This window comes from Sceloporus occidentalis, unplaced genomic scaffold (assembly GCF_023333645.1).
Source record: "Sceloporus occidentalis isolate IW3139 unplaced genomic scaffold, rSceOcc1.0.p SCAF_3, whole genome shotgun sequence".
NCBI lineage: Eukaryota > Metazoa > Chordata > Lepidosauria > Squamata > Phrynosomatidae > Sceloporus > Sceloporus occidentalis.
In genome coordinates this window covers 60957115-60969807 of record NW_028316983.1, presented here as the reverse complement: position 1 = coordinate 60969807, position 12693 = coordinate 60957115, and the positions used below count along the sequence as shown (strand labels likewise).

The 12693-nt window shown below is 40.1% G+C and overlaps 1 protein-coding gene across 2 annotated transcripts in view; it reads right to left on the bottom strand.

Annotated features, from left to right (window-relative positions):
• LOC149316026 (uncharacterized) overlaps window positions 1-12349 on the bottom strand; it is a 37387-nt gene extending 25038 nt beyond the window's left edge. For both annotated transcript variants that reach the window (XM_089514635.1, XM_089514634.1), the window contains exons 1-2: window positions 12212-12349; window positions 4405-4487 (exon numbers count right to left, since the gene is read on the bottom strand). In XM_089514635.1, coding sequence (XP_089370761.1) covers window positions 4405-4446 — 42 coding nt within the window. In that variant the 5' untranslated portion in view covers window positions 4447-4487; window positions 12212-12349. The remainder of the gene's footprint in view (window positions 1-4404; window positions 4488-12211) is intronic.
• Window positions 12350-12693: the final 344 nt, after the last annotated feature.

Sequence of the window (12693 nt, the reverse complement as noted above, 5' to 3'; positions counted from 1 at the left end):
CCATCAGTGTAGGCATTGTAATTTTTTTAAAAAGGCACCTTGTATTCTATTCCTGTTAGTAGCCCATGACACTAACTCAACCAACAGAGCTGTCCCTGCCCATCTCTGCAAACATTTCTGTACAGTACTAGGGAAAATCCCACCTCTTGATTTTTTGTTTGGGCTTGCCTATCTGCCAATTGTTGAAGTCTTATGTGTGGGAAGGTTAGACAATGCCAAATTTAACTGATTAATTAATGTCTTGATTCAGAATAATTTCTGATTTCTTTCTACGTGCTGATTTAAATTAGAATCCTGCTCCTAAAAGATGAAGAAAATATCACCCATATATCATTGCCAGTTGGGTGGAGATGTGAACAGAGATCCTGTGACTTTAATAGCTATATGGATTAATAAAACAACAAGGAAAGTGTTACTGATGCATGCAGCTGTTAAAGACAGAAGAGCTCTATAATAAATTTTAAAAGGTGGCGACTGTACTATTCTTCCTTAACCTGTCTGTGAGGATGTAAGTGTAGTTTGACATAAATGGTAAGGGGTGATCCATGTTATTGTTAAGTATGCATCTTTGTCTATTTTATTTTATATTACCCTGTTGCTATTGAGGATAAACCCTGTATTCCCTCCTCAACTCATTTATTTGGAAAAATACATGGGAAATAATGGTATTCTGTGCATGTTCAAACTAGAGACCATTGTCTTATTAACTTTCATGGTTTGAACAACAATTCCAGCAGCTATTTTGGCTGAACGTGACTCAGATTAAGTCTTGGCTTTCATCCTTATGATTTTACTGCATAATACCTGTTGTATTTAAGAATGTAAGTGATTAATATAAAGAGATTGGAGTCTTATCACTTTTTCCAGTAAGTATTTGTGGGAGAAATGGGTGCCATAATTTGTATATGTGATTTTACACTAACACGCACTCCACACTGCATAAATAATCTGGTTTGATGCCACTCTAACTGCCATGGCTCAATTCTATGGCATTCTGGGAATGGTAGTTTGTTGTGGCATCAGATCAAAGCTCTGGGGATGGGGTGAAGAAAGTAACTGATGATTTCATGCCCTCCAACTGGCCTGTTTTGGCCAGAGCAATCCTGGTTAATCCTCTTTTTTTTTCCAGAACAAAGCGCTGGTGCCACACCAAACTACCATTCCCAGAATTCCATAGCACTGAGCCATGGCAGTTAAAATGGTCTCAAACCAGATTATTTATCCAGTGTGGATGCAGCCTAAGAGTCAGCTACTTGTCCAGATAAATTCAGATAAAATGACATGATCGTATGTATGTATGTATCTTAGAAGATTTCTGCATGTCCAGAATTTTATTTGCCTCTAAAACATTTCTTCAAAGAAGGCTGTTTTCACATTATTTCACTAATTAATTATATAAATTATCCAAACTAATATATATATATATATATATATATATATATATATATATATTATTTTTATACCGCTATTCCTTGGAGATCATAGCGGTGTACAGAAAATATAAAAACAGTGTAAAACAACAAGGCCCCTCCAACCCCCCAATTATACAATATAAAACAATTAAAACATCATAAAACCCCCAATACAAATAACAGCAGTACAATAAGAATACCAGTGACAAGATAAAATGCCTAAAACATCACTAAAAAGGGGGGGAAGAGTCAGTCAAAAAGAAAAAAAAAAGGATCATGGGGGGAAAAGCCTGGCGGAAGAGGAAGGTCTTCAAGGTCCTCTTAAAAGCTTCAAGGGAGGTGGCTGTGCGGAGCTCGTCGGGCAAGGTGTTCCAGTGCTGTGGGGCTAAGATGGAAAATGCCCTCCGAGTTGCATTATAGCGTGCATCTGGAATTCTTAGGAGATGTTTCCCGCCCGACCTGAGAGTGCGGGGCGGATTGTATGAGGAGAGGCGGTCTTCCAAGTACCCTGGGCCCAAGCCATTTAAGGCTTTATAGGTTATAACCAACACCTTGTATTGCGCTCAGAAGCAAATGGGCAGCCAATGGAGATCTTTCAAAATAGGTGTTACATGATTGACCCTGGGACATCCAGTGACCAGTCTGGCTGCCATATTCTGCACTAATTGAAGCTTCCGGGTTTGGTACAAGGGTTGCCCCATGTAGAGCGCATTACAGAAATCCAACCGAGAGGTTACCAGAGCATGTACCATGGTTTCAAGCCCCCCCACCCCCCGGCCCAGGAAGGGTCGCAGTTGGCGTATCAGCCGAAGCTGATAGCAGGTGCTCCTGACCGTCGCATCCACTTGAGATGTAAAGTGGAGCGACGAGTCCAGAAGCACCCCCAGACTGCGAACTGAGTCCTTCACGGGGAGCGTGACCCCATTCAGGACAGGTGGAAAAATTTCCTTCCCCGGGCCAGGAGAGCCTATCACCAATACTTCCGTTTTCTCTGGATTCAAACTGAGTCTGTTTTCTCTCATCCAGCCCACTACTTTTCACTAGTGTATAAATTTCAGAATGTGATCATCTTACATTTAGCAAAGGAAAAAGAATTATTTACACAGACGCATAATGCCCATAAACACAAATATATAGCATGTTTGAGATATGAAACCACTGTCATTTAGTTATATACTAGCAATTAAAGCAAGTTTGGGGCTGGGGTGAAGAAAGTAACAGATGATTTCATGCCCTCCAACTGTCCTGATCTGGCCAGAGCAAACCCAATTAATTCCCATTTATGTCCGCTTCTGAGCTGCTTTTACAATGTCCCAGTTTCTTTTTCCTCATTCCACTTTCCTCTTTGGCAGGACTGAAGCCACAAGATTTGAAAAATTAAACATACAAGAGTGATTCTTCAATACTGAACTGTTATAATTCAAGAATGGTCTTAAATATAGCTTGGAGATGTCTTTGTCTAAAATACAGAGACAGATGGAAGGTATACGAGACCCAACCATATACTCTTTTAGCTAATTACGTTTAAAGACAGCTGGTAAGCATATGCTTTTGTAGATAATCATATCTATAGGCAGATGGGAGCATTATGGTTTTTAAGTTAATGTAATCTGCTGTGAGTGTTCCATTTGTCTTTTGTAACTACATATTGAATTATATGCAATGGATAGAATTACCCTTTAATGACAGATGTTTGCAGTGTGTCTCTGTAGTGAGTTTCAAATACAGCAGATGATGTAATGGTATGATGCCATAAAAGTATAAAAGGGTTGAAAAGGCTGATGCCTAGGACCAGACAAATTTGAGCCATTGCCTCTTGTCTGGTCAAATTTGCTTTGATTTTGCAAAACCAAATAAAGGTTTGTTCCTGTTTGAAATCCTCTGGCTTCTTGTTCAGTTTCTGGCTGACATACTGTGCAGGAAGGAGTATCTGCATTTTTGCAGTTCACGATTTCAGGACCCATTGTTTTTTATTGTTGCACTTGTAAAGCACCATGTAAACTAATGACGCTATATAAATAAACCCCCAATAATAGTAACAATAACCACAACTACAAATAAAATATACAATAAAACAATGTTAAGTCAAAATATGGGGGGAGAGTAATGTTTTTGTTAATAATCTACCCAGTCCAGTCCCGTATAATTTTGTCCTGGTATTGTGGAAAAGAATTATCCCAAGAATTATGGCTTTAATTATGCCAAGACAAAATTAATTCCCTGTTTATGACGGAAACTTGTACAAGTTTCTATTCATGTTTTTCATTACACATTTTTAAAACCTAACGACACATAACACTTTAGGTTTCTCTTCATTCCCTTCTTTAATCAAGGATTCCTCGGAGTGTAGTGGAGTCTCCCTCCTTGGAGGTCTTCAAACGGAGGCTGGATGGCCATCTGTTGGGGATGCTTTGATCTGGATTTCCTGCATGGCAGGGGGTTGGACTGGATGGCCCCTGTGGTCTCTTCCAACTCTATGATTCTATGATTCTATTTCTATTTTGTGATTTTTAATTAAAAACTTACTGGTAATGTGCTATTATAGAGCCAGCAGTGGTTTGAGCATTATGACGACTACAACCCTGGGGACCAGAGTTTGACTCCCAAATCAGCCATTGAACCACTAGGTGAGCAAGATACACTCTCTCAGCCTCAGAGGAAGGCAAAGGCAAACCCCTTCTGAGTGAATCTTGCCTAGAAGACCCCATGATAAGTTCACCATATGGTTATCATTAGTTGGAAACGACTTGAAGGTGCACATCAACAACAAATGTGTTATTAATTTAAAAAAACTTAAGCATTTTTTAAAATCAACAAGCACTAATTCATTAAATTCTGAACACTCCAGGCTTCTTATTTTGCACAGGAATTGGAAAGATTCCAGTACAATTATGTTCAGTTTACAGAAACAATATATGCCAAACTTCTTTGATAGTTTTTTTAAAAATCAGAGAAAGGTAAGGAGACCTAAGCAGCAAGTGCAACAACTTACAGACTGAGGAAACCAGTGTCCACGTCCTCCTCTGGGATACATCTCTCAATATGAAAAGGAAGCCCCGCCTAATACATCAAGTCCTGTGAAGGGGGAAAAAATAACACAGTGACCAATCACTGTTTTTAAGGATGCATTCAGTTTTCAGTTTTATGCACATCAGCCAGATCCACCCGTATTCATCCCTGACCTGCTTTGTTCATTTTATTATTTTTACTGTGAACTTTGTGGCACTCAACATAAAATCTGTGCTGGTTTGGCCTGGCTTGGGTGCAGACTATCTCAATGACTGTATCTCCCTATACCAGCCAGCACAGAGTCTTAAGGTCTTGGTTCCATCACCTTCACTGCCATGTTTAGTGAATACATGGGAGATGGCTATCTCCTTGGCTGATCCCAGCCTGTGGAACACCTTTCCACAGGAGGATCAAGTTGTTCCTCTCCATGTTCTCTTTTCCCCATCTCACGAAGATCTTTTTGTTCAGGTAGGCTTCTGAGATGTGAATTGTGTTAGCAGTACTATACTGCATTTTATCTTATTTCCTGATGTTTCATTAGCAATTTATGCCTTAAGTATGTTTCAACCATTTTAATCATGGCCTTAACAACACTGGCGTTTATTTATTTTTTTAACTTTTGTAGATAGTATTTTTAATTTATTTTTATTTATGGGGGGGAATAAAGGCAGGCAGGAAAAACTGGCTTCAAGTAACCTCTTCTGAAGCTGGATTGAATCCTGCCAAACACACTGCTAGCACTGATGAACCATCCACACTGGGCAGATAAAACACGGCTTCAAGCTGCAGCGCTTGATCTGTTAAATTGTTTTCACTTTTGTTCTGTGCCTGCACATGGTCGCAGAGATACAGGAACAATGCTACAAAGACCATATTCCTGTGTGCCTGCACATGATCACAGAGATATAGGAACATGGCTTTTGTAGCATTGTTCCTGTGTCTCTGCGATCATGTGCAGGCACAGAACGGAAGCGCAAAAAAATTAACAGAGCAAGCACTGTGGCTCGAAACTGTGTTTTATCTGCCTGGTTCCCACCCACGTAAAGGCCATGTTGCCACCCACATCCCTATGACTCTATGTATTGTCGCAGTGATGCCATTCACATCAGTACCAGGAGCTAACCGATATCATGGATGCCATGTCAGCTGTGTGGCCTGCACTGGCACTAACCCTGCAATCTATGGGCAAAGCGGTCAGTGCTACGCTGTTCCATTATGCCCAATACAGAGAAACGTTGATGGTACATAGTTAATGATGCGCAGTTGCACAAGAGCAAGAAGAAAATGGCGCTGGAATTTGAGTGGGAGTTCAGTTAGGACATGAAAGTCAAGTTTATCACTTTCCACTGACTTAACATCTGGTAGGGGAACTTTCAGCATCCTTTTATTCATACTGCACATGCTTCTCCTCTGATTATATAGTCTGTGAAGATGTGCATTTTCCGGGATGGAGCGGATAAAAACAGTTTCTTTTTAATCCCAATCTCCCCCCCCCCCCCCGGGTAAATCACATTCTATCTGGATTTAATCCTGCTTCAAGACACACGTCATCTAAATGCCCTGCCTCCAAGCGGGATTGAATCCATCTTATTTTGACTGCCTATATCCCCCCTATATTTCTGTTTGCTACCCTGGATCCATGTATTCTTCAGTAAATAAATAAATAGTACTGTATATCAAAAATTCCTTTTCTCCCAGCATCAGTTATACAATGATGGTTTGACAATACTATTATTGTGCACACAATACATTGTTATTCATGTATACTTCCTTCCCCAAAGAAAAATACGGTTTTGCATCTTGTGTTACATTTTTAAGTTTCAAAGAAGTATTTCATCTAGGGTCCAAAGCACACTGCAGAAATCATCCAGTTTGAGACTGCCCTTACTCAATGCTAGGGAATTCTGGGAACTGTAGTTTTCTGAGACATTTAGCCTCTCTGTCATAGAGCTCACTTCCAACAATAAACTACAATTTCCAGGAAATCCCAGGGCAGTTAAAATGGCCTCAAACTGGATTATTTCTGCACTTTGTTTTGGACCTAGGTCCAAATTCTAGGAGAAATATTTGCATCAGAAAATCCTTGGAGAGACCACCTGCAGGAGTTCTGAAGTAAGAAATTTAACACAAAAGGCAAATGACAGAGCAGATGTTAAAGAGCAAACAACTACATTAAAAAAACAGCAAAAAGTTTTTTTTATCAATTCAGTTGTTATTCAGCTTCAATTAAGTGCAGAGGCTGAAGTTCCAACTTTGTAGTGCTTTTGAACTGACTTTTGTGTTTCAAATCAGCAAATTAAAGTGTTTTGGAAGTCTGTTAGAAGACTTTACTCCCTTTCTATGGTAGAATTCAAATATATAGCTGTGTTAGTTTGTAAAATCAATATGCAAAGAGATCCTGGAGCACTTTTGAGACTAACTGAAAGAAAGAATTGGCACCATGAGCTTTCGTAGAGTTAAGTCTATGAAAGCTCATGCTACCAACTTCTTTCTTTCAGTTCATTTCGTTGAGTCACTTATTGCAACAAAAAATCATCAGAGCAAATTGTGGGGGAAAATGTACACGAGGTAGCAAATCTGAGGTTATTTCTGGACGTAGAACACCAAATTCCCATAAAACCAGCACTGTTGTTGTTAATTGCCTTTCAGTCGACCTTGACTCATGGTGATCCTGTGGTTGAGACATCTCCAAGACTCTCCATCCTCCACTGCTCTGCTTAAGTCTTGTAGATTCTTGCCTGTAACCTCCCAAATTAAGTCTTGCTATCTGGTGTGTGGTCTTCCTCTCTTTCTTCTACCCTCAACCTTATAGCATTATTATTCATTAATCTAATGAATCATGCCTTCTCATGATGTGGCCAAAGTACGACAGCCTCAACTTGATCATCTTGGCTTCTAGGAGTATTTCAGGCTTCATCTGTTTAAGAACCTATTTGTTTGTCTTTTTGGCTGCCTTGTATCCTCAGCAATCTTCTCCAGCACCACATCTCAAATGAGATTATTTTGTTTATATCTGCTTTGTTCACTATCCAGCTCTCACATCCATACATAGGGATGGGGAAGACCATGGATTGGATGGTTCTAACTTTAGTACTCAATTGTAAAACCAGCATGCATTAAAAAAAATTATGACCTCAGTCTTGCAGACCTGTGCTCAAAAACCTAGTTCCCTGTGGGGAAGGTACAATTTAGACAAGCCTTCCAGGCACCACTTCTTAAACAATTTAAGTTTCCTAAGGCTTCAGCCTTTGTTAAGGAAACAAAAAATATTTAAATAGCAAAAATAGCAAAGCTAAACCTATATTTTTGTAGGTTTTTTATGCTATGTGGCCATACTATAGAAGAGTTTGTTTCTGATGTTTTGCCAGCATCTGTCGCTGGCATCTTCAAAGAATGCTGGCATAGAAGAGAGTGGGGCATATATATACTGTACTGTGTGGCCCTGTATAGGGAGGAGTGATTTCCATGTTAATCTGTGTATTGTTCTCTTGTGGAATGGCAAGGCCTCAGGGTGGGAAGATAAGCAAAGAGGATTTGTGTCCCTTTAAATAGAGATCCATTGTCTTCTGTGAAAACCCCAAAGCTAAGCCGGTTAAGATCTAGCTTTAAATCAGCAGAGTAGCAGAAATATGTCCTTGCCTAACAATATTTCTCTAAGAACTGAGACTGACTTAAAAACAACACAGGTAGCTTGCTATTTAAACAAAAGTTTACTAATGGCTTTAATCTGCATAAACATAGAGGCTATATCCTAATCTATCTAATGAATAGTTCAGGTAAAGTAGAAATCTTTATCTCATCATCTTTACAAAGAAAGTTGAGAAAGGAGGGAAATAGGGAACCCAACAGGGCAAGAGAAAATCTTTGTATGAGGGAGAACTTCCCAAAAGAGGGTGTTGAAGATTTCTGTAAATAAAGAAATCACCTCCAACTTCTGCTCACCAACTTCTGACAAACTGACAAAAGGAGATCCCAAGGAATTGAAACACAGCTGTTTATTTTGGAGGACGACTCCCAGAAGGAACTGTGTTTCACCAAATTCTAAGAGCCCCAAAGAAAAGTAACTTATCACTTTTATAGATTAACAGACAAAAGATTCTCTCTAACACTTAGGATTGGATGCAGAAAAATTAAACATATAGAATTTCCTACAATCAGTGACCAGATACATGCATACATTAAAATACACGTAAGGCCCTCGTGGGCAGTGTTGCCAGTTTGGGGTATTTAATCACTTTCTGTTTAATTTCCGTGTTTGCAAAATTTCCTGGGAATTTCCAGGGAATTCAACCTTCCCGCCCAAACAGTGGCCATTCTCTCTACCTGCAGCCAATAGAAAGTGATCAGGAAGTCTGGATGAAAGAACTACCTTCCCCATCCCGGAAGTCCTGCCCCCTTTAAGACTTCCCATACTGCCTTGCGGCCTCTGTCCCAAAAGTCCTGCCCCGTTCCGGGTAGTTGGGGGGATTTCTGGGGAACCAATCCAGGGAATTCTTCAAGGCTTGTTAACAACATTGTTTTGTGGGTAACATTCCATCTTCCCTTATCAGTTTTGCTTTGGCTGCTGAGGCCCCTTTGTACCAGGATATTCTAGCTCTGGCATCTCATGTCATTATTTATTATGTCTTTAGTGCAATGCACTGGGCGCCAGGCAAGCAGAAATCCTTCAAAATGTCATCCTGCACTTGACACATTTAGCTGTGAACTCCTCTTCAGCATTCCTCAGCCAGAGCTTCACTTCTAAATTCCTTTCTTAATTGTCCACTGGCTTGCTAGCTTCATATTGAGTACATATAGATATTGATTATACTGAACATTTTGATTTTAACCACCACAAGGGAGTGAACTGAATCACATGGATTGTTTACCAGTTTGCAAAGTTATTGCCCTGTGATTCAGTAGGAGCCAATGTTGGGATATCTGAATGAGGGGAGAGAGCTTACATGCAGGAAAACCCTGTCTGTCTAATGAGCGAAAGAGAGAATGCAAAAATCTTCCAAGTGCCTGACTAAATCTCATACAGACCGAATCGCCTTTCGTTTGAAAAGGTTTGAAAACACTGAAATTCTGGACTGTGCCAACAACTATCAGGTCAGAATGCCCACAGGGAAGCCAATGAAATCCATAAACACCTGGACAACAGGAAAGAAGAAACCCTGAAAGTAAAGAGAGTCTGGCTACCAGTCCTGAAGAACACCAAATCCCAGCCCATGCAAATGAAAACCATCCTGGGTGAGGGGGGTTTCCCAGCAGAGAATGGAGCATTAATTAAATAGACACCTTGAAACCTTGCCATTCAACAACAGAACAATACACAGATTAGGCGTTGGTTTGAACATTTCCCAGCTCAGCCATGTAAATTTACTGGGTGACCTTGGGCAAGTCACACTCTCTCAGCCTCAGGGGAAGGCAATGACAAACCTCCTCTGAGCCAATTTTGCCAAGAAAAGCCCATGATAGGGTTTGCCTTAGGGTCCCCCCCATAAGTCAGAAACGACCTGAAGGCACACAACAACAAACAAGGACTCTTTTTTCATGTTTAGTAGAATTTTCCGTCAAGGAATCATTATTAGTGCTTAGAGTTCTTTAAAACTGTAAGGCCTCTGGCTTCCTCTATTTTGCAAAAACAACACTGCAGCATTTCCTTTGTGGTCACTGAAGCTATTGTGTGTGTAGTTTCAATGGGCAGAACTGAGGCAATGAAAAACACAACTGAAACTAGAAAACATAATAGCTGAAAAGTCTTTTTAAACCACTGATTAGATCAACACAAAGACATGCCTTTATCAAGATCAGGCACATCTGAATCTCTCTGGCAGAAGGTTTATCTAGGATGCATTTGTTGGTACCACAACAAACTACAGGTCTCAGAATTCCACAGCATTGAGCCAGGGCAGTTAAAGTGTTGTCAATCTGGATTATTTCTGCAGTGCAAATGCAAAATGCAGTATGACAGTGACTCAGTGCTGTGGAATCCTGGGATTTGTAGTTTTGCAAGATATTTAGCATCTCTCTGAAAGAGCTCTGGCATCACACCTGGGGTGACCAAGTCTCCTAACAGTCAAGGCACCTCAAAATATAGAACATTCCAGAAAAAATGTAGGATGATACCAAATAAAACCTAAAAAAAAACAACAAATGTAAATTCACACTTCTTAGTCATGCTCAGACTGGAGGACCTTTTGAAATTCCTCCTTTGAAAAGTTGGCCATGTCCTGGAAAAAGAGGAAGTCTGGTCAGCTTGACTTTAAGCATTAGCATTAAGATGCTGGCAGTGAAAGCGGTGTCAGACTGGATTATTTCTACAGTACAGATGCAGCCCTAAATAAATAAAGCACTCCAACAGTTGCTCTCATGTCAGAATTTGTACTTTTAAAGAAGAGGCACAACCATTAAAGCGATGAGAGCTGCATCTGAACTGCAGAAATACTTCAGTTTGACCCCACTTTAACTGCCATGGCTCAGTGCTTTGGAATCCAGGGAATTGTAGTATGTTGCAGTATCAGGGTCCAAAACCCACTGCAGAAATAATCCAGTTTGAAACTGCTTTAACTGCCCTGGCTCAGTGCTAGGGAATCCTGGGAACATTTCGTCTTCTCTGTCAGAGAGCTCTGGTGCCACAATAAACTACAATTCCCAGGATTCCCTAGCACTGAGCCAGGACAGTTAAAGCCATCTCAAACTGGATTATTTTTGCAGTGGGTTTTGGACCCGGCTGTCTGATAGAGAAGGCTAAACATCTCAGCAGACTAGAGTTCCCAGAATTTCATAACACATAGCCATGGCAGTTAAAGTGGTGTCAGACTGGATTAATGCTGCAGTGTGGATACAGCCAGGATCACTATAAATCAATGGGCCACTTGAACTCACATGCACAAAAAGGATGGGCATATCTTTTTTAAACATATATCTTTTTATTATTTTCATTTTCATTGAAATCACCATACAAATTATTGTATTTAAAATGCACCCACAGATCAACAAAAACTTCCTACCTTCAAGTAGTTTGGGCTAATTAAATGGTGGTGGCTTTCAAATCGGATTATATTCATAAATCTGTACCTATATTCAACTCTTCTATCATATTAATCCCCTTAATGTTACTTCTATAGTTATCAAACTAGTTTTAAAAACAGAGAGTTTAAATATTTCAATAATCAAAAAATATTTATATCCTTATTAGTTTCTTGATATGTTTGCTAAGAATTTTTAGAGCCAGATATATATACCGTGTGTGTGTGTGTGTGTATGTGTGTGTATATATATATATATATATATATAATGATTTGGGATGCTACACTCACACACACACACACACACACACACACAATCCAATATCTTTTTGCTGTATTCTTGAATATCTTATTACACTATCCCTCTGTAAAGGGATCAAGTTCTCAAATTAGCCAAACAATCTTTTAAGAGCAAACAATCTCTCCGTCTTCCTTCACAGTCCTGGCTCACTAGTTTTCTCAGAGGCGTCGTGGTTTGAGTGTTGGACTAAGCCTCGGGAGACCTGGGTTCGAATCCTGGCTCTGCCAAGGAAGCCTACCTTGGGCAAGTCACACTCTCTCAGCCTCAGAGGATGGCCATGGCAAAAAAACCCAACACAAACCCACCTCTGAAGGAAGTTGCCAAGAAAACCCCATGATAGGTTCTCCTCAGGGTGGCCTTAGGTCAGAGAGGACTTGAAGAAGGCACACAACAACAACATTAACAACTAAATCATCTCACAGAAGTCCATCCATTCTCTTCCTGAGGATCATGAAGACGAAGAAAGGATTGCTTACCTTCTTTCTGCTGTTGCTTCTGCTGCAAAGAAAGCTCTCTCTGGGGGAGACAAAAGGGAAAGGCAAACGTGACTCTTTCCTTCCTTCCCAAACTTCGTTCACCTCCTTCCTCCTCTCAAATTACAAGCAAAGGAAGGGCCTCTCTGCCTCCTCCTCTTGCTTCAGCCTTTCTGGGCGTTGCCTTTGGGCCCAGAGAGATCGAGTAAGTGAGCCAGGCTGCAAGTAGGAAGCTGGTGCCAATTTTTTAAACTATGGCTGCCTATGTATTTTTTAAAATAGCTGTCTATTTTAACATTGCAATGATTTAATTCCCCTTTTTTAATGCGCCTCTTGTCTATGTTTTTAATTGCATCGGTCTTTTAATATTGCGAAGCCACCCCTGTTCTGGGAAAAGAGCAGGATACAAATAAATATAATGATGATGATGATGATGATGATACGTGAAGCACTGTGCAAATTTTACAGCATTCTATAAATAAATG